General features: G+C 37.4%; 1 protein-coding gene across 1 annotated transcript in view; it reads left to right on the forward strand.

Moving 5' to 3' along the window:
* TMEM131 (transmembrane protein 131) overlaps window positions 1-22,269 on the forward strand; it is a 101,803-nt gene that overhangs the window by 70,600 nt on the left and 8,934 nt on the right. The window contains exons 20-34 of the mRNA XM_074859010.1: window positions 2,557-2,709; window positions 2,858-2,933; window positions 3,035-3,152; window positions 5,086-5,224; window positions 5,334-5,443; window positions 5,839-5,905; window positions 6,873-7,024; window positions 7,680-7,822; window positions 8,845-9,031; window positions 10,161-10,346; window positions 13,825-13,983; window positions 14,564-15,159; window positions 19,151-19,326; window positions 20,562-20,689; window positions 22,057-22,181. Coding sequence (XP_074715111.1) covers window positions 2,557-2,709; window positions 2,858-2,933; window positions 3,035-3,152; window positions 5,086-5,224; window positions 5,334-5,443; window positions 5,839-5,905; window positions 6,873-7,024; window positions 7,680-7,822; window positions 8,845-9,031; window positions 10,161-10,346; window positions 13,825-13,983; window positions 14,564-15,159; window positions 19,151-19,326; window positions 20,562-20,689; window positions 22,057-22,181 — 2,515 coding nt within the window. The remainder of the gene's footprint in view (window positions 1-2,556; window positions 2,710-2,857; window positions 2,934-3,034; window positions 3,153-5,085; window positions 5,225-5,333; window positions 5,444-5,838; window positions 5,906-6,872; window positions 7,025-7,679; window positions 7,823-8,844; window positions 9,032-10,160; window positions 10,347-13,824; window positions 13,984-14,563; window positions 15,160-19,150; window positions 19,327-20,561; window positions 20,690-22,056; window positions 22,182-22,269) is intronic.

Here is a 22,269-nt window from a genome sequence, read left to right on the forward strand (position 1 = left end):
CCTACAGTTGAAAAGATCACTTTTTTTTTTATCTTTAGGATGTATGTTTCCTATTTGACTATATGGCCTCACCGTTATATGGATATTTATTACACTGAATACCATATCTGTAACTTCATCTATGAACTGCTACATAAGCCTCTGATAAATTGAAATAACTTAAAGGTCCATTTCCCTTTCTTTCACCAAAGATAAAGCAGTTTATATATTCTGTATCCTAATTTATATATCCTAATTCCTGGCAAGATCATTGTCCTTCTTGAATGCCACATTAAAATACTTTGTTTTGTTTTGGGCCACAAAGAAGTAGTTTCTTTTAATCTCCCTTTATTTTGTTCTAACTGGAATGGCTAAAGAGCTTCTCAGTGTATCAGTATATGTCAAAGGTCTTGGTCAGCTTGATTTTTTTTTTTTTTGGTTTGTTTGCTTTTGTTTTGGCAGGTACTACTTTCTGTAGCATCTGTGTTTCTCAGTCTCTGAGGCTGACTTCCTTGCTCTCATCATTCTCATACCCAGACTGCTGTGATTTTTATTGGCTTCATGCTCTTTTCTAGTAATGTTTTCATATAATTATTCATTCAGAGGACCTTTTGGTTCCTGCATTTTGTTTGGAAGTACAGACTCAGATATAATTATCACCTTTGACAAGATTCTAGACTGTTTTCTGTGTTCAAGCCCCAAGCTTTTCAGAGCAGTCAGCTTCCCTTACTACTTCTGTTAGTTGGTCTTTTGAAATTTGAGAACATTGACAGCAGACTTACATTTTCTTGAATTCATTTCAAACTAAACTTGTGATCACTGAATTCATGATACTCTTGCATCTAGTTGTTCTGTAATGCATCCATTACTTATGAAAATAAGCCTAAAATATTATCATTTATTCTTGTTTCAGTGTTTGGTAGAGAAATCTGACAGCTATAACATCCAGGAATAACTAGGCACTACAGTTTTAGTAACACTTGCTTTTCAGTTCATACCTAGGATGTAATTCTCCTGCAGCTGCCCAGTTCCCAGTGCTGTCTGTCTCTATTTATAATTTTAGTGTATTTGCACCTAAATCTGATCTCTGGTATTCTGTTGAAGTTTGTCAGCAGTGCACTGACGGTGTATACAGGCCTTGTAAAGATGAGTGTCTTCATTTAAACAGACCTTAGGTGTGTTGACTACTTCTTCATAATGGCATTTTTAGCTCACAGTGCCACCTCTCAATGCTTCCCTGATCAAAGCTCATCTTTGAGAACCTGTACATTAAATAGCATTGTTCTGTTTTTCTTATTACTGTTGGGTAAAGTCATCTTCCCTTATCCGTTGTTTCATGTCTAAATGGTGTGCAAAGGTCTTAGTAAAATACTGTTCGTTTGTTCTACAGTTTAACAAACTTGCCCAATTGATGGCAGTTTTTCTCGTAGGATTCCATAGGTGAAGCTCAGACATACCTCCTATTCAGTTTAACAGGACTATACTGTTTAGAGATTTATTCTTGTATTTTCTTTCCCTCTGTGATTGCTGCCATTTAGACTGTAACAGTATGTGACTATTTCCTGAGGCCTCAGTCAAATTTTGAGCCTGCAAAAGTGCATCTCCCATCTCTCCACTTCAGTCCTTACCTTACAGAAATTTTTAAAAAGATGAAAGTATTGATTTAAGAGGGGAACATGAAAAACTCTAGTCATGTTCATTAGAAGATAGTCCTGAGTATTTAAACTTGCTTGTATTCATTAATTATATATAAATCTGAAATTTTGGCACCAGTCAGTCTTGAGTTGTGCTTTCTTGTTTGTTTTGGTTTTTTGTTTATTGTTTACTCTATACTTGTCAGGGTTGGGTTTTGAGATAAGGTGAAAAACATGACCACAGAATCCTCGATTTACAGGTGAGGGCAGGGGGAGAGCTTAAGCATTGTAATGATTCTGGTAGTGACAAACAAACTACATATTCTATGCTTAAAAGGTAAAACAATGTTTGACTCGGAAGAAAAGGCAGGGTGTAAAGTTGTGGGGAAAAACTTGCACTGTTTTCTTTTTAAATGTTGTCATTTTAGTGCCCGGTGTCTTAATCTCATTGGGAGTGGGAAGGAAGGTTGTACCTATGTTTATAATGCCCGCTGTCACCTGTAGTGTTTGTTCTGTAGAGCTTCACTCCACTGTTCCCTTTCAGGTTATTTCTAAGTACTAGCAACTATGTACTAGATCTCTTACAAGAAGCTTGTTTCCCTTTTGTAATAGGAGACTCAGAAAACTGAAGTTTTCTCTTGCCTCTGGTACTTTTTTGACATGATTTGATTAAGCAGAAGTGTTGTCCTAGCTCTTCAAGACACTTAAGGTGTACTTAATTTTGAAAGAGAGATGAACTATGTTTGGAAGCAGATGGAGGAAAGAATACAACTTCACAGAAACTGACCTTGATTACAAGTGGTGTTTTTTTAAGATAGCATAGTTAAAAATCTCAATTTAACATTTCAGCTCCGCTGTGGTCTTTGCCAGCCTGCATAAATGAATACATATGCTAGGGAAAATGCATATCCAGCAGACTTTTCTCATCCTTTCTTTTCTTTAGGGAAAAGTAGTTCACCAGAGCCTGAACATTATGAACTCCTTTTCTCAGAAAGTGAAAATACAACACATACGCTCCCTGTCGGAAGATGTAAGGTTTTATTATAAGAGGCTAAGAAGTAATAAAGAAGATTTAGAGCCAGGAAAAAAATCAAAGGTTTGTGTATGCCTTATTTCTACATGTTTACAAGTTCTTTCGTACATATAGCATATGCTAAGTTTCTGTGGTCATCAGAAATCTTCTTTCTTTGGTCATTAGATTTACTCTGCTGTTTCTTAGTTGATCACTCTTCTCTGTTTTGCAGATTGCAAATATTTATTTTGATCCTGGTTTACAATGTGGAGATCATTGTTATGTAGGCTTGCCTTTTCTATCTAAACGTAAGTAATGTTCAACTTTATAATGAAAATCTTTAAAAAAAGTTTTCTCCTTAAGCAATGATTTTACATGAGGAGTTTAAAAAACACGTTGTGTTTTAAAGCGGAATCCAAAGTTCAGCACAGCATAGCAATGCAAGAAGATGCATGGGATTCTGACTGGGATTTGCATGAGAGCTTATTCAAAGAATGGACGGAAATAAAAGAGAACTCAAGCCATAGGTAAGTATTTTATCCCTGTTACCTTCTCAGGCCTTAAATCACTAGATAATTTTGTGTTATGTGTGCTTTTATACAAGGTTTCTTAATATTGCAGTGCTCTTTGAGAGGGGCCAAGAAGGAGTTACTTGGCCTTCTCTGCAAACCTTTAAAGAGAACGTTTTAAAAGTTAAAAAACAGTAGTAATTTCCTCAAGTCAAGCACAACACTCAAAGTTACTATTTGCTGGAGTATGCTGCAGTTCTTGAAAAGATGTCAACAGCAAGGCAATCTCTACTCTGCAGAGATTTCTGAAAACAGATTATGCTGTTTGTGCAGTGTCCCTGCTTAATCTGTTTTAAAGTAGTAGCCTCAGTATCCCTCTAAGATTTCATAAGGTTTTCTATTGCTACTGTTGAGATTATTGCAGTTCAGTGAAATATCAAATTTTCTGGTGTTTTACCTTGAGACTTGCTAAATAGGAGATGATTAACTATTGCTATTTAATATTTAGAAAAAGTCAAACTCTAGGCTGCTATATACCTTTTGAACATCTGTTTTCTCCTACCTAAAGTGATTTAATCTCCAAGAGACACAATTTGGCATTAACAGCAAGTGCATGTGTCTCTTGTGATGATAGCATCCAGACTACTATTTCAAAAAGGTATGCATATTTGCAGAGAACAAAAATGACTCTATGTATCTAAACAGAGTAACAAAAGCATACCTCCTTAATCACTTTTTGTTATAAATGTTAATAAATCCTGAACAAATTTGACCTAAACAGAATCCTCTATTTAGCCACCCTGGTAACTTTCAAGAATGTCCTATCACCGACAGTAAGGGACAATTCAATTAAAAACTACTTCTGAATAAGTAGCAGTTCTAGCTAGAATACCCAGTGCTTTAATGTTATTTAATATACTATATAATCTAGAAAATGCAATGCTTTTAAAAAGAGTTAAAATTAACCAGCTATCCAAGGAGAAGCTGCTCCTTCTGAATACAGAGGGGTTCTGACTTGGGCATTTTGGAGCCTCTCCAAAGTATTTCTCTAGATTTGAAGTCTAGTGTTTCATCTGTTTTGCTGACTGGAGAACTCAATACTGTTAGTCTTGTTTCAGCTTATGGTGGAGAGCTTGCAGGAGAACAGGAATCAAGTCTGTTGCAGAGGCTGGTTAATAGCAAAGGACTTCATTCACTAATGGAAATAGTAGCTGGTCCCAAGTGTGACTAGTTCAGATTTGCTTTAGATTTGTTAGACGGGAGTACAGGCACAATCTCCGTGTATCCATTGCAGCTAGAGTACACGGACAGATTTCCTGTACATTACGCACGTGCAGGCACAATATGTTTTCTGGATAATGGATGTCTGGATGTTGTATTGGAAACAGACTGTAGCAGGACTGATGTTTTTCCTTTCTAATGTTTATACCTTTGCAAATCATCAAATATATTTTGCGTTATTTTTCTTACTGATCTGAATCTCGGTTATATTCTCAAAACTTGTTTCTGCAATACTAAAGGCTAGGCACTTCCTAATGAAAGATAAAATTTGTGTCTCTCTGTCCAGAGAGCGGTGATTTAAGAGAAGTGCAAATACTGAAATGTTTTTGATGCATTGCCGAAGTCCTGCCATGTTTTCTGCTCACCTTTATCCATAAACAGACCATAAGAGAAATTGGAATGGATGGATGTTGACAACAATACTTAAATAGATAACATCTTTAGAATCTTTGGGTTGGTCTTGTATAGCATGTTTTGGTGGTTTTTGTTGTGGTTTCTAATAGTGCTACGTATAGGCAGAGCTCAATTTTTTTTAAATTTGCATATAAATACAATGTACCATTCTATTTCTCAAGCTAGTGTTGTTTTCAGGGTGCTTTTAGGCACTCTGCTTTTTACAGGCTTTTCCTATTTCAGTCCTGTAAAGTAAGTTTTATAACTATTTCTCCAGGCTGAATGCTGTATTTGAAGTAGACACAGATCTTCAGAAGGATGTCCAGTTGAAAATTACAGCAGAAATGGCCTGGCCTTCCATACTGAGTTCACCACGCCATCTAAGCTTCCCTCTTACCAATACAAACAGTTCATCAGTAAGTTATTTTGTTGATAGTATCATTTTGTAGGGACTGCATTTTAAATAACTGTTTCTAATTACATTAACCCCAGTGTAAACTTTACAAAAATTGTGGTTTTGAATAGGAAGAAGAAATTTTTCTAGAAAATCCAGCTGACGTTCCTGTGTATGTTCAGTTCCTTCCTGTAGCTCTCTATTCTAACCCATCCACCTTCGTTGAGAAAATGTTGGAACGGTAAGTATTGTTTCAGAGTAGTTAGGCCATTCTCAGTCTACAGCAAAATGCATTTTACAAAAAATGCATGCAGTATTTGGCAGCTGTGTTGGTAGTTACATTTTTGGCCTCTTCTAGAATTTGAATCATTAGGCCGGTTGAGAACTGAATCTAGGCTGATTGCCATTGAATGCACATTTGTATTTTCTGCTAAGCTGAAATGGTATTTACATTTCTTCCTTAACTTGAAGTATAAGGGAGTGGGGGGGGGCGAGGATAAGAAAAATCAAATGATCCTTTCAGCTGCATATTGTTTGAGTCCTGCCATAAATTCTTGATTTGTGCTAAAATCCTGAAGTATGAGTATGTCATTATCTTCCCTGATCTGGGGAAAAAAAATTGCATGTCTGTTTCAGGTTTAATTTGAGTAAGCCAACCAATTTCAATCTGAGGACTCTAGAGTTCCAGGTCTTCAGAAATTGTGTAAGTATTTAAATATGTTTTTAAGATTTTAAAATGTAGATATTTTCATGTTTTAATAGGACTTCGGTTGTACATGTCTTCAAGTTTAGGTATTGGTGTGTGTGAAAAATGTGATGCTTCTGTTGGATATTTTCAGGGAATTGGGAAAAGTAATTTTTCTTCAAATGTAACAGTTAAAATGCTGATTTCTTCTGTATGGTTACCTTATAATAGGATTGCAGAAGTTACAGGAAAACTGCATTTATTCATCGTGTTACTGATACAGGATTATTTTCTTTGGTGTAGTGGTTGGTAGTTCTAAAATTGACGAAGTATTGAGTTTTGCATTGCTTTGTTCTTTATTTTAAATGATTTGAGTTTTGTGGACAACTTTAAGTATGTGCTTTTTCATATAGAGCATTCCATATCCTGATCACCTTCTTCTCTCATCCAATATATATGCCTTCTCCCCTCCGTTTCCAGTTAGTTTTAGATTAGCAGTTTGATGCTTGCACAGTATCTAAAGGCAAGCTTAACAAAATACACTTTTTTCAATAGTTCTTCTACTTTAAGTTTGCTTTTTTCCTTTACTTAGGAAAAACAATATTCTAAAAATGTTTTAATTGAGGGAACATTTTGAGGGTAGAAAATGTTACATAATGGCTTAATGCTAATTTGGTGTTTAAAATATACATTTAAAAAATTCTGAACTCCTCTTTTCACTAGAGGAATTTATGAATCCACATGTGTATGGTTTAGCTCAGTTCTGTCTTGCTGTATTCTTCTGCTTCTTAATAACCACAGATGGTTTACTAATAAGTAGAGAAGTTCTTGTGCTATCAGAATTTCTGGTTAAAAAAAACGATATATATCAAGTTACACTACTTTATGGCAAGACCAATTTTCTAGCTAAAATAATAATTTCTATCAAATATATGTAAAATATCCTATTTTTAAAATTGTTACTTTGTTTCCCCACTCTCTTAAGGTCCAGCCACTACAGAGCACTGTAGGACTTACAAAGGGCCTGGCTCGTCATTCAGTGTTAAGCCTAATATTAAAACCTGGTGAGAGAAAGTCTGTCAAAGTAAAGTTCACTCCAGTTCTTAATAAAACAATTTCATCATTAATTGTTATCAGGTATGACAGATACTTCCAAAATATATGAGTTTTTCCTGATGTTTTTTATTTATATATAAGATCATACTTGTGATCAGCTGCCAATAAGAAACTATTGCTTTTACAAGAATAATTGTAGAATCCTATGTGTCTGGAGAAAGATTTAATTTAAATGTAATTGTGATATGTTTTATAGTAGTTAAACTGTATTCAGTGCATACTTTCTAATATAAATACATCATCCACTGTTATACTTGGAGACTTGAATTCTTAATTACATACTACACTACCTTGAAAGCAGGGACTGTAGTTACAGACACCATTTGGGAGATCAAGCTGCAGTGCAAGTTCAGTCTTTCTAGTTAAGAGCTCTGAATAACTGTTGCAGTTTTGTATCAGATGTGATATGTTAATATGATGAAGTATAAATTTTTAACTAGTACTTAATTGGATTTTTTAATTTGTACTTTATGTTGTGATTCCTTAGGTTTTTGTCTTACAAACACTATGTTTGAGACTCCCCACTATTTGCTTCCATATTGTGGGGAATTATCTGTGGAACTGCTTATATTTCTGTTCTCCAGATTTGGGATAAAACTTCATAGAAGAGAAGCTTGCAGGAGCAATTGACTTCATAATTCTTTTATGAATGTTTCCCATTTTTCTTTGTACACAGAAATAATTTGACTGTAATAGATGCCATAATGGTACAGGGACAAGGAACAACTGAGAGCTTGAAGGTTGCAGGCAAATCTCCTGGTGCAGGAAGTTCTTTACGCTTTAAAATCACAGAAGCATTATTGAAAGACTGTTCAGAAAGTGAGTACTTCTTGAGTTACTATGCTGAACAGAAAAGAAATTACATTTTATGTGTACAACTTGAAATGTGTGGAAATATTTTTCCCCTGTTAATTAGAAAAGATGAAACAAAAGCCCTTCATCCACTAAAATTCAAGATAGAGGAGGTGAAGATCCTAGTATATTTACTAGGATAATCTCTAATTCCTAAATTTAAGTCAAACTGGATCACAGATGCAACTTTCTGTATGTGGTTTTTTTTTTTCCTCCCACCTTCAGAATCTGTATGCACACAGCCAACAGGGGAAGAAGGTAGGGTATGTTCCTTGATGAAAATTAACTCCCAGCCAGATTCTATTCTGGGGTCAGAGGTTTTCTCCTCTGTGCCCCAGGCTTGCTTCCGAAAGGAGAGCTAAGAGTACTTCTATTACCAGAGGAACTGGTAAAAGAGGTTTAGTTGTATCTGGTATTAAAATCTGCTTTGGTATTTTGCAGATTTCCAGACATATATGTAAGGTGCCATCTTAATTATTATCTGAGATTATTCTGCTTTTTTTGAGGGATGAGTAAGAAAATTTCAAGTAAAGCTTAGTCGTTACCTCTTACATGTTGTGGTTTAGGGATTTTTTTGATAATAAGATACATGTAGCTCGGCCACGAATTTTAGTTTCACGAATTTAGTTTAGACTAAGCTTTAATTCTCCTCGTGCTGGGACTTCTCACAGAATACCACAACACTAAGCAGTACATCAAAGAACTTTACAGCTTAGATGATTTTTTGTGAGGCAGCAAAGGTTTGGGGGTTTGTGGTTTTTCCCTGATGAGTTAGAGTGCTCTAGAATTGTACAAGTGCCGTACCTGACAGTGATGAGAATCTGGCTTCAGAGATCTGTTCCTGCAGGTTATGTAAAGATTTCCATGGGCCTTGCTAGTCCCCTTTCCTGTTATAATACTGACAGAACTCTCTTCTACTGTGGAATATCAGTATAGTGAAGGATATCTGTTTAGCATAACACTAAACACTTTCTGCTGTTTGTTTCTAGAAATGAAATACAAAGAACCGAATTTCACACTGAGAAGAACATTTAAAGTGGAAAATACAGGGCAGCTGCAGATTAATGTGAAAACTATGGAGATCAGTGGCTACACGTGTGAAGGATATGGATTTAAAGTAGTTAACTGTCATGAATTTGCACTAAGTGCCAATGCCTCTAAAGACATTGTTATATTGTAAGTGTTTTTTCTTACATCTAAATGGAGCCTCATTAGGAGTTCTGTATACCTAATTATGTTTCAGAGGAGAACTCTGGTTAAATTCTGAGGTTTTTTACTTAAGGTTTGAGTGTTTGGGGGTGTTTTTTATACAACTTAAACCATGAAATTTTTCTCTTGCAAACGCTATTTGATTTTTAAATAACTTCAAATTTTCATGACTGACTGTAGTATTACTTTTATTACTGTCCAGTAGGTATAACTTATTGAGCTGGAATAGTGTTACTATATGGGATTTTTATACATTTCCTTCATTTGGGTTGTGAATGTACACAAGATCTACATTTACACATGGCTTTGGTGCATTGCAGTATGTAGAAGAGCCTTTAGACTAAGCATTATGGTCATAATGCACAGCATTTTAGTCTTGAATATTTTGTCTCTTCCCTTAATGATAATGATTGTTTAATTCTGACCAATTTTATTGTAAAAGATCTCCTCACAAAAAACTAATCTTTTAACACTGCTTGGATGTAAAGTTAACTCTTCAGAATATAGTGTCTAAAAAGTTCAGAAGCTGCTTCTGTTCTGTAAGAGGATGTATGAGATATTGCAGGCAATGAAAATTCACTAGTATTTCTGCAACGATCTTAGTTTGTGATGAGATGGGAACATAGTGGTGATGTTTTTGAAAAGACATGCAGTTGTGACTTAAAGGTGAAGCGTTTAAAAGCTTTATAGCTCACATAATGGTCGGTTCCATTGCTTGCTTACAGCCGCTGATAATTTTTTTACTGCATTCATAGCTTTCTTTTAACAGATTTGGTCAAAATGTAATTTCATTTATAATACAACTTCATATGGTGTATCAGGGGTAATTTAGTATCAAATGTGTTAAGCATAGGTGTTTATGGACTTAGTCAAACACATCTTGAGGCATTTGAAAGATACTCATAAGTATTTTTAGGTTAATTGCATGGATGATTATTAGTCTTACTACTAGGGCTGTTTGTTATAAATGTTTGATTGGGATGCCAGTCAGGGCAGTACTTGGTGGAGTGTTTTTAAATTTATGTATAATATAAATTATCTCAAACTGTCTTGCTGTTCATGTGAAAAGTTCTAACATGCTTTACTTTGTTTTCAGGTTTACACCTGATTTCACTGCTTCCAGAGTCATACGTGAATTAAAATTCATCACTGCAGGAGGCTCAGAATTCATCTTTGTCTTGAATGCATCTCTTCCGTATCACATGTTAGCAACGTGTGCAGAAGCGCTACCCAGGCCCAACTGGGAACTGGCACTGTACATAATCATCTCAGGAATAATGAGGTAGCGTGTATATGTTTGCTCTTACCAGTATATGTGCACAAACTACCACTGCTTGAATACAGGTGACAGAGAAGTATATGTGTGTTCAGTACATGCTGTAATTGGTGTAAAATAAAAGAAGATGAGGTGAAAAAGGAGAGCAAATTAATAAATGTTACTATGGATTGGTTGGAAACTGTTTAAGGCTGAGGAGTACGGACTTCTGCTCAAACTGAGGACAAAATAATACACTTGCTTGGGCTTGTCTCCTTAAGTGAGATACATACTGCTCTTAACTCTGGTAATGTGTAGTTTTTTGATAATTAAGCCAAACTTGAATCAAATTTTAAGTATTAAAGCACTGCTAACCGTGAACTCCCATAGAAATTTAAGCATCCTTCTGAAGTATTGTGCTTCAGAGAGATACGAGGCAGTGACTGTAATGAGCTTAGCAGATGCCTTGGATGAATTTAACTTTGCTGCCACTTGGATGTGACAGACAACTGGTGATACTAATAATGGGATTTCTGAGAACCTGAAGGGCATTGTTTGCCACACTGCACACCCAGAGGTTACGTAGTAGCATATTAATGCACTTTTTTCTCAGACATGTGTTACCTATGTCTGGTTGAAATAGGAGTTGAAAATTCCACTGTGTTCTCCTAGTCTAACTTCCACCTATCTTTTGTGTATTTGAAATCTGAGGCTATAAACGTGTCCCTGCTCATCCCCCACTGCCTTTATTCAAAGAAAACCCTAGCATAGAAACTTATCAGTCTAAGTTGTTATTTATCAGTAACAACAAATGCTGGTTTTCCTTTTTCATTAGTGTTAAGCTTACATCTTAGTGTGAGATGGATTGCTGCTGAAGATGCCTGTGATGAAAAAGTGATCTTTCTGTGTGCTGGAAAGCCAAAGCATTATCACAGATACGCAATATTCCTGCTTTTTTTTTTTTTTTCATATTAAGATAGCAGCCCTTCCATTTTGCTGTACTATATTACATAAATGTTCAGTTAGGCTATCTTTCCTTCTAGAGATAGATAAAAGAAATAGAGAAGATACAGTTAAAGCCTGCTTCATTTTCTTTTTTGACTGTTCAGCACTTTCCTAAGTAATGCAGTGTTACTTAGGAAACTGCATTTTCCTAAGTAACAGGAAAAATTCTGTTACTTAGAAAAGTTTGTTTCTAAACTAATATTGTATTACTTGGAAAGTGCTGAGTAGTACTTAAGTGGTTTTCTTCGGTACGTTTGCTAGAAATTTATAAGCTTAGTTTTTCTTTATTGACAAAGCGAATAATACTTGTCAGCTCGTAAGTGTAGTTTGTGTGGATAATTTTATATGTACTGTATTTGTTAATTAGACTTTACAAAAGAATACACAATACTAATCCTTTCTCTCACTATGTCTTTTTTCTACAAGTACAAAACACCCTTCTTTGCATTAAACTAGAGAAGAATCCTAATGTAACCATTTCATAATATTCCAAGGGTCCCGTGTACAGACAGCCTCTAACTTCTAGGATGCCATCATGCAGGGGTTTGCTAGTTGCCACTAAAACAATACGTCCATATTGTTGCAAAGCTATCCTTAATATCTAGGAATTAACAACTCTAGGAGTTGTCTAGTTCATGTTTTTAATTTGATAAGGTGTTGTTTATTGTTGCCTTCTCTAAATCACTCTTGGTTTGAATTGTTACCATACTTGTGGCTCCAAGTTTTGAAGTCCAACTTGATAGGGTATATGCAAACACGACAAAGGAGTCAGTCCTTTTTGTGAAGAACTTGCCAACAAGGGATATGTGTGCTCCAGGATAAAACCGTGAGGGGAAAGAGGGATGTACCAAGATCATTCTTGGGTGTCTAGACCAGGTTACTCCCCACTGTGTAGTGTTCCCCACACTGATTTATCTTGTAATTTAAATGACATGAACACTTTAGGCCTCTTATATTTTTCTTTTTTAAATATTTTTTCTAAAAAGCAAAAAACCCAAACCACCACTGCTCCCACCACCACACCAAAACCAGGAAGTACAGTTAAAAAGACCACAAAACAAGATTTGTTCTGTTTTTCATTTCAAAGCTGGCATTTGTTTGTCAAAACATCAAAGTTGGCTTATGTAGAGTGAGTAGAGTCCTTACCCAGAGAGTGGCAGAGGAGAAGCCCTCAAGGTGACCTTTAGCTGCAGCCTCCCCTGTACAACCTCCGTGGAGCTCAGCATTGATACTGTGAGGGGAGCACTGAGGGGTTGAGGGGGAAAAGTGCCACCCACCTCACCAAAACCCTGTGCACTCCATCCCAAGTTTGTGTAGCACCATGGTGGTAGAGATGTGATGCTCTTGTTGGTATCAGTCTTGTGAAACTTTCAAAGAGCATCATGGATTACAGTTAACAGGTGAAAGAGATTATACCTAATTCCTTACATCCCAAAGGTAACTTCATTTTTGATGGCGTGGCACTGACAGCAAGCGTTACTCTTTTGAATAACAATTCGTGTAAGCTTGTCTGAAAAATTTCCCTATTTCTTTAGCTTTTCTGTTGCTTGTTAACATCATGGATGAAAATTATTTTTCCTACCTTCTGCCATCTGTTTATGCATCTAGAATCCTTTTTAATCCCTGAGGCAGAGAAAAAAGCACTGATAGCCAGGTATCAACAGCTGCCTTGGTCTCCAGAGTTGCTTGTATTTTTGGTAATAGTTAAAACTTAAAAGATTATACCTAGACTAGATTCTTTTGGCTAAAATTAAGCAAGAGTTATCTCATCCTTTTGTGTGAATTGATGCTGCTTTTCATACATTTGGCTTAGAAAAACTGGCAGTCAGAATAGGGGGGAGAACAGAAGCTGAAGTTGCTAATTTAAAGTTCTTTTCTCATAAACTTTCTAGGGTAATAGGCAAGGCAAGCTTTAGTCATCGTCATTGTGTCTCCTCCCCCTGAAACTCCTACCTGTTAGAAGCTGAAATCGATAGCAGTGCGATGAAGGTCTCTGCAGTGGTTTTATTGCTTCATTCAAAAATATAGTTCACTGCAGTGCGTTATGTAAGTGGAGAACTCCTAAACACGGTATTGCAGCAGATGCAGTTAGTTGTAAAACTCCTTGAAATAATATGCTTAAATTCTACTTCTCTGAGCAGCAGTACAATTCTGGGCAGAGGGTCTTTGCTTTTAAAATGGAATTGCACCAATGAGCTGTGAGAGCTGCTGACCACTTGGATGCCATTTTAATATTTTAATTGTATCTCTCTTTTTTTTGGATTGATGTTCTTGGCAACTGCATGTCAAACTTGCAGCTACCTTCCATTCTCAGTGGTAGTACCACGTATATCACGCTGGACTTGTGTATTTTATGGTTTTATCAGACCAAGTTGTGGTTTGGATGCAATTTGCAGCTTTTCAGTACGTTAGAAACTTGTTGTCTTGTGTGATTAGATTCATTAAACTTAAAATGCTCAAAACTAAGAAATACTTAGATGACTGCCTGTCTTCTCTGCAGTGTACTCTTTCTCTTGGTAATTGGAACAGCCTATCTAGAAGCTCAAGGAATTTGGGAGCCATTTAGGAGACGCTTGTCCTTTGAGGCCTCAAACCCTCCCTTTGATATGGGAAGGCCACTTGATCTCAGGAGAATAGTTGGAATTTCATCTGATGGAAAGTAAGTACATGTTTAGGTTTTTTGTGGAATGTTTTCCCCTTTTTTTTCCTCTTTAATTACAAGGCCAGTAAGAAAGTAACACTTCTTTTTAGAACAGATGAATGAATAAAGAGCCTCCCAGTTATTTAAAAAGATGGCTTGAAAAAAAGATGGATTTTGTGATTGTGAGGAATATTAATCTTTTGGAAAAAAAAAAAAAAGAAAAAATCCCAACCGAAACCAAACCTTGTCAAATTTCCTGTTAATGTTCTCAAAAATGGAAGGTATAAACTGCAGAAAAATTACAGGCCAGAAGTTCCTGTCTTTGGTGTCTTAAGTTAAAAAAAGATCATCTTCTTTTGGTGTTCCCTCCAAGATATATATTGACTGTCATTTTACTGTGTTTTGTTCATATGTACAGTGAGTGAGTGAACAGGAAATGGTAAAGGCTACTGACTTGTCCAGTGAGTTTTAGGCATTTTTGTTGGTTATGTGCCAAGAATGGTGCAGTTCAAGGATTCTTCTGGATATAGTGATTCTTCTCTCCTGTGGAAGAATGGAAACATTGTAGAGTATATTTAAACACTTGTTGTTCTTCCAGCTTGAATGCGCTTGGATCAGATTCTAGTCACAGTTCATCCAGAGGGATCTATGGAGCAGGCAGTTCGTCTTCACGATCCAGTGCAGGGAATCATAAACAATGCAATGCAGCACCACACCTTCACAGCAATAGAAATGCACCTGATGTTGAAAACATCAAATCCAAAACCAGCTCAAGCACACCTAACAGGACTTCAGCACAAGCAGCTTCCATGCAGTCCATGAACAGAGCGGGCCCCTTTACCTTGGATTCAGGTGCTGCAGCTCAGACTCATGCCGCGGGCAAAAGAGCCAAGGGGACGAGGCAGAACCAGCAGCCGCCGCAGCAGCAGGCAGCAGCTTTGGCAGAGCAGCCCCTCCAGCAACCCCCAGCATCTGGGCCCCAGCAGCAAGAGCAACATACTGAAAGTGCTTTGCCACAGCTACCGCTTCTGAGCCCCCCTCACGGCGAGTGTGCCAGCAGCAGAAGGCACAGCTCGGAGGATTCGGATCTCACTGGGCTCATAGAAACTATGGAAAAAGACTTTGACCACCCAGAATCCCCTTCCCCAGATGTGTTTACAGAGCAGCCCCCATCTCCACTAGCAAAAAACAAAGGTAATACAATTCTGCTTTTTCTAATGGGATGATTCATTATGTAAGCCACAGAACAAGATTTAATCAACCGTAAAGGTCATGTTTTCATAGCATGGAAAGTGATAGCTTCTCAGCTGTTCCCTGCCCTGCTCTATGTGCCTGTGTCTTCAACACTTCCTTTACTCATTTTATGGCAGCGAGGTTCTCCGTTGCAGTGCTAGGTTGTGATTCTTTCTGCAGAGTTTTTGGAACATTTTGATGAAAGCAAGTGTGAATATTTAGACGTGTGACCCTCTGAAGAAGAAAGATGCTTTTGGTTGCTACTCCTTTGCCTTCGGGTTAGCATCCATCCCTCCCACCTCCACCATTTGGACTTGGGGCCGGGGGTTGGGGAAAGGAAAAGCCCCATTTGTACTTGGGGCTGGGGGTTGGGGAAAGTTGTCCTAGTGTATTGTGAAAACTGAGACAGGGAGGGGGAAAGAGAGAGAGCTCTGTAAACCCCTGTGGTATCATTTGGGAATGGAATTCTTCATGCCCAGGCTTGCAGTTGCAGAAAATACTTGGTGTCATGTGGTCAGCAAATTAACATATGGTACCTGTCTTTATAACTTGCATTCATCTTTGCATGAGGTTAGAGTTGAGTTTGAATTGTTTATGCATCTTTTTGATTATCTTAATGTTTAAAATAACTTACTGGACTTCATACATTAGATACATTCAGACTTTTAAAATTATGTCAGTTATTTTCCTCCATATAAAATCTTTGTTAGATTAGAACTTCTAATCATGCTTTTTGTATTGGCCATTTCAGTCATGTCCCAGAGTTACGTGGTTATAAATTTAATCTTAATGTGTTTATTTCTAAGTGATTTTTCACTTTCTTCTGACACTGTTGTACATAAACAGTACTGATACTGTGTTGCTTATTAGAGATAAAGTTAAGAAAATGAATGGTGGGAAGGCATATAAACCCTGAAACATCTGTATGATGATGCACCACCAAAGAGGAGAGCCTCACTCTCTTAAGTAGTAATGACCAGAAAGTCCTTAAATAGTTCAGAATGGATGTGGTGATGCACCTGGACTTTCAAAGTGGAAACTCTAAAGGTATTCAAGGTTTTGGGATCCTGCTGAAATATGCTACTTGATTTCTGGGGGTTTTTTGGTTTTAGTTTAGACAAGGGGATGTGGTTGGGGGGAATCAGTCTCAAGAGAATTATGACCAGTTCGTCATTTGTTAGTTTCATAAAGGCTAAATAGTACTCCAGCAAATGACATGACTGTAGGTAGGTTTCATAGGCAGTGTTGGTGTTAGCAAATGTTACAGTATTGGAGCTCTGGAAAGCAAAATGGCCGGTAGTGAGGATGCACCATCCTTGCGGGGTGTGTCTGAGTGGATTTACAGTGGACTGATCCAGGGCTGGGAGCGCTTCTGGAGTGTGTGTTCCATTTGTAGTTCAACCTAAAAAGGAACGAGCTCTTGCACACCGGTCCAGTTGTACGATGCAGCAGCTACACAGCATGTGGAGACCACTGAGTTTGGTTTCAGAAACATGTTCCTGATCCAAATAATGTGGTGTACCTCTGTTAACATTTTTGTACCTATAGTAATTTCTAGCCATCTAGGTACTGGGAGCTTGCCTTAGTAAATAGCTGCTCCTAAGTGTTGATAGACCTTTAGTTACATTTTTTCAACTACATTTAAATGCATTTTCTTGAGATGGGTGCTTGTGTTGATTTGTCTATCAATTTCAAAAGCTGTTTAAGTGATGATGAAATACTTAGTTCCTAATCACTTACATGGATTCCATTTTTTGGCATTACTTTCCTAGTTTGTAACTTTCTCCTGATTACAAATTCATTCAAATAAATTCACAGTTTTGCTCCTGTTACAGAGGGTTGCATCACTTGTGCTTTGGCATGGTGGTATACTGAGTATTTAAACATATTCTGTATTCCAAAATATATTATGACTGTTATATTTTACAGTTCAGGTAGTTTTCTTGACCTCTTCATTGTCACAGATCAATAGATCAAATTTATGCATGTAGACTTCTTTTTTGACAAGCTTTATAAAAAAACCCCAACGTTATCTGTAAGCCATAACTTGACTCACAAAAGCTCAGCACATCAAATAAAACTCGCCCGTTTCCATTTGCCCTCTTTAAAAATGTAAAACCATAGGGGGAAATTCCATTATCTATCTGGATCTACATACTCACACTGATGTTTGTCACTAGATAAATAGCTAGAGCTAGTCACAAACATTTGCAGAAATGGTAGCTTCTGGACTAAAACTGGCTGACGTTATATCCTGTGCAGGATTCCCATCTTTGTAGGCTTCTGTTGCAGCTTCCTAATACTTGGGTCCTAGCAGACCGCTGCAGAGGTTAAACAGCTCCTTTACTTTATATTTCTATGTCATGATAACATTTTACATAGATTTTTCTAATGATGAACATTAAACTGTTTAGCAATCCTGGATGTAGACTAAATTTGAAGGAAATCTTAGAACGAGGCCTTCTGAGGCAAAACCAGAATACCCCCAGTAAGCTGGAAGCTGACCTTTAGAAAATTTCCACAAAGAGATCTACTTGTATTTTCACTTCTATTTGCACTCATGCTAAAAAGAATATTTTATCTGCAGTGTTTTTGTTGTTCTTGATACTGAAAATATTGATCTTAAGTCTGAAAAAAACAAAGTTTGAAGGCTCTACCCTTTGATATATATCTGGTATTTGCCAAAATACTGAAGGCAAATTTATATTTTGGTACAAACTTTCCCTGAGGAACGTTTTGCCCAATGAAATACGACAACTGTCATTGTGCTTCCAGACTCAGTTCTGACTTGAGCTGATACAAATCCCACTAGGGGCTGAATCCACTTATTCAGCGCAGGTTAATTAAGTCTTTACTTGAGTGAACTATTACGTCCATCCCAGAAGCTGTATGGCTTGTAAATGAGAATGCTCAGTCTGAAGGGCAGTATCCAAGACAGATCTTATTGGTAAAAGCATATCTTGCATCTAATGAAAGACATTAAGAATATTGTGAGTGCTCTCATCCTGTAAGAGAGTAACGAGAGGCGATGGTAAGATGATGACGACTCCACACAGGCACACACACAGAGTTCCTCTGTATTGGTGCATTTTCTGATAACGTTTTTACGCTCCAGGAGCCTAATCACGCCTATTTTGCAAGTCAAGACCTCTGGCTTTCTTTTAAAGGTTCTTAAACCTCTACATTTTGAATTTATACTGTGCTACCTTTCAGTTAGCCTGCAGAAATGGCAGGAAAAACATAATCAATTGTTCAAGTAGTATTATTTATATGTGGATTGCTTCAAGAAAATTGATTAAACATCCCCTGGAGTGTTTAACAGATTGTTTTCCCTCCTTTGAGATGCAGTAACACTTCAGTGCCTCAAGCCAAACTATTTTATAGTCAGCTTGGTCGTACCTGTTAGAATAGCACACTCTGAAAGGATAAAATATGTCAAGAAAGTGTACTTGGGTGTGAGATTTTCAGGTTCTGGGGGTTTGATTTTTTTTACATCTTTGCTAGACAAATACTATTAGCTATTTTTGTCATCTGCTCTAGTCTTACTGCAAATTGGTTTTTTTAACTGATAAGCATGCTAATAATTTCTGTTCTTCCATTTGTTCAGATAATAAAGCTTGTACCAACTTCAGAAGTTCATGTTTAAATCTAGTCTCACATGGTTAAACTGTCAAATTGGATTCTAAGGTGTTTAAAAGGAATGCCAGGAACAGAGCAGAGAAGAATTATAGGTAGCCAGATGCCCACCATCTGCAGAGAGGCAATGGAGGTAGGGCTCAGGAGATCAGGGATCTTCAGGTTTGATGCTATTGCTCACATTTGGTGTGAAGTGGCTGTAAACGGTTGGCTAATGTAACAGACAACTTCAGAGACTTAATCATGTGGGTTAGCCTCTAAAATGAACTAGCCCATCTCTGAGTACTGAGAATCTGAAGCAACCTTATCTTCCTAGGGAAAGGGAAAACACTTCAGCGCAAGGCTAAGCCACAGAAGAAGCGGGAAGAAAAGGACAGAAGAGGGAAAGGAAAGCAACAGGAGGATGAACTGAAGGATTCCTTGGCAGATGATGACAGTTCTTCAACCACAACCGAAACCTCCAACCCAGATACAGAACCACTTCTCAAAGAGGTATGGCACTGCTTGTAGAAGGAGGCTCCTGTGTCGCTGGTGGGTCACCTGTTAGAGCAGGAATACAGGCTATTCCTCCCACCCTGCACCCAGCTTTCATATACTATACTACCTAACCAAGGAAGAATGGTAATTAGAAAACATCTTTCCCAATCCTTGCCTTCACTTCTCTATAGAATCTGCTCCTGAGTGTGAACATGCTTGAATCGTGTAGTCTCAGGACTGAAGGTGCTTGAGTGACTGTGGTTTGAGAAGTCACCAGTTGTCAGCAGCACTGTGGTAATTATCTCTCTGCACACTCCTAGCCTAGTCTATTTGCAGAGTAAAATGCCAAAGTATCAATACCAATTTTACTCGATAATCAAGTTGTGTGCTAAAACCATGCATTTCAGCAGTTACAAAGGGTCATTGCACTGGAGGTAACTTGTCAGCAAGTAGTTGACTTAATTACCTTTGACAGTAGCCCTACCCTTATTCATTTGGCTTACATGCTTCTAGGTAATGAACTAAAGCTCTTGACAATTTGTGTAGTGGCCAGGTGGTCTTAAATATTTTGTCCTAAAGCACGTTCTAGGGAACCAAACACAGCAAAGGTAATCAATTACAAAGAGAAAAAAAACAAGCCTAAATTTTGACATGTCTTAACTTTGAACTTTGGAAAAGGTAGAGATTCTAGCTGGGCTAAAAAAGAAAAGAAATCCATGTAATATGTTTTAGAAGTTACGGTTTGGTAAGTTCTCATTTGAAAATCACCTTTGCTTTTTCAGGATGGCTATTTGACAGTATACTTGTATTCAGAAAGTCTTAGAAGTGTAGTTAAAAAATAATAAATCGGATGGTGAAGTCGCTCGTGTTCTCTGCTTTGTTGAAGAGTCTGTTTTAGATGCCTGGCCTGCGTACAACAGCTGCAGTGTAGCTCTCAGTACAGAACTAGCATCTTTTTAAGTAGCCTTGGAGGCTGTGGCCTGAGGAGTGTGTTTGCAAACATCCAATCTCCTTGAAGCACGTTAATTTGCTGGGTATTTTGATTTCTACTTCTCCGAATAGAAAAAAATAGATAGCACGTTTTATAGGTATACTCACTAAGTAGTAAAAAGATACCTTCTGTGCTGTAAAAATGCACATTTTCAAATAGCATTCTTGCCTCAGCCTGATTTATACTATGTATGTTGTGATGCAAGAGGGACTTGACTTTTCATTAATATATTAACCTGTTATTATAATGTCTCTTATAGGAACCTGAAAAACAAAAGGGAAAAGTTATACCAGAAAAACCTGAAAATGAAATAGTCCAAGTGAAACAGAAAAGTAAAAAACCGCTAACAAGTATCAAGAAAGAAAACCCTGTAGATGTGAAAACCAGGTAAGCATAGCAAAGGCTTTTTAGGAGAGAAGGCATCATGCTTGAAGGGAAGATGGATTGATAAAAATCTGTGCATTCGACCGTTGTGGTTGCCAGGCTGGCTGATGTTAACAGCAGATATCTTTAAGCAGCTTCCTCTTCCTTCCTGATATCAGGGAATATCTGAAGCTTGTAAATAATAAATTATTTAAGTGCATAAATAAAATGAGAACTAAATCCAGAGCAGAAAATCAGGTTAAGCAATGTTAAGTTTTTTGTAACAGGTATCACATACACAAAATAGGGTTAATGTTTCTACAGGAGCTTCTAGTGGCAGCACAGTAAGCCAGCGCGAACACGAGTCCCTTTGGTTGCCCTTGGTGAAATTACAGCCATGCAATTTCCTTTTTGGTATCACAGAGTAAGATCAGAGTCTTGGATATGTTATTAAAGGAGGCTGCTGTGGCTGCCAGTCCCTTTCCCTTACTGGCAGGTGGTTGATTGCAGATGGCAGAAAGGGGAAAAATGAAGAACCTTAGTCTTACTAGATCTAGTTCATTCTGAAAGAGTATTCTGAAATTCTGAAATCAGATCGGTATCCAAGTGCCACAAAAGTAAACTTTACCAAACTGCGGCATGGTATATTGGCCTGTGCTTTCCTTGTTGCTGTAATTAATATTAGACTAACTGGGATTAGTAGTTAGTATAAATAAATTTTCTTCAAAATATTTCTGAAAACACTGCCTGGCAAAGTCTCCTCCTTATCTTATTTATTCTTACTATCATCTGCTTTTCTTTATCATATAAATCACAAGTTCGTGACACGTGACAGTATTGAAAGGCAACAATGAGAGCTGGTTTGGAATTCTTCTGAAAGAAATGGGTAAAATAGTTCCTCCCTAGAAAGTCTGAGACACAGTCAAATAGCTGGAGAAAAAGAACAGTATATAGCCAAATGAATTTGGTGGTGGGTTTGAATAGTTTTATGTCAACGACTAAAAGATGATCCTCTGCATTCAGGGCAACAGCAATATCTTAAAGATCTAACAAGAGTGTGTGGGGGCAGAGTAGAAAAACGACAGTTGCCATCTCTTGTTGCCTCTGTATAATCAAGCAGGTTTTGTAATCCCAGAGCTCCAGGATGAAAGCCCTAATAACTGTGTGGAGCAGTGTGGGTAGAAAATGAGCCAGGGCTGAGGAAGGGTGGAGCTGCATATACGAGAAATACAAAACCCTGCTTATGAATAGCTTTGAAGATGAGCATAAGTTTGACATAAGAAAGCCACAGGAGACCAGTCTTTTGTAAGACCGTATGGCATATATAAAAAAAATTTCCTCTTCAGCACTTCAGAGAGCTTAAAAATAAATGGATCTCTGTTTTCATTTAGTTCCTTGGAATTGTCTTATACTCCCCCGATGGAAAACAAGCAGCGCAAAACCTTTCCATCCAAGATATCTACCCAGCACCTTTTGACGAATGGGTCTAAATCAAGAAACCTCCCCAAAACGAGAGGTAGTGTGAGGCTATTTTCTATAAATACCCCGAAGTTTTATTCGGTTGTTTGTAACCCCTCTGGAGTGCTTAATTCTAAGTCTGGTGT

This window comes from Strix uralensis, chromosome 2, assembly GCF_047716275.1.
Source record: "Strix uralensis isolate ZFMK-TIS-50842 chromosome 2, bStrUra1, whole genome shotgun sequence".
Taxonomy (NCBI): Eukaryota; Metazoa; Chordata; class Aves; order Strigiformes; family Strigidae; genus Strix; species Strix uralensis.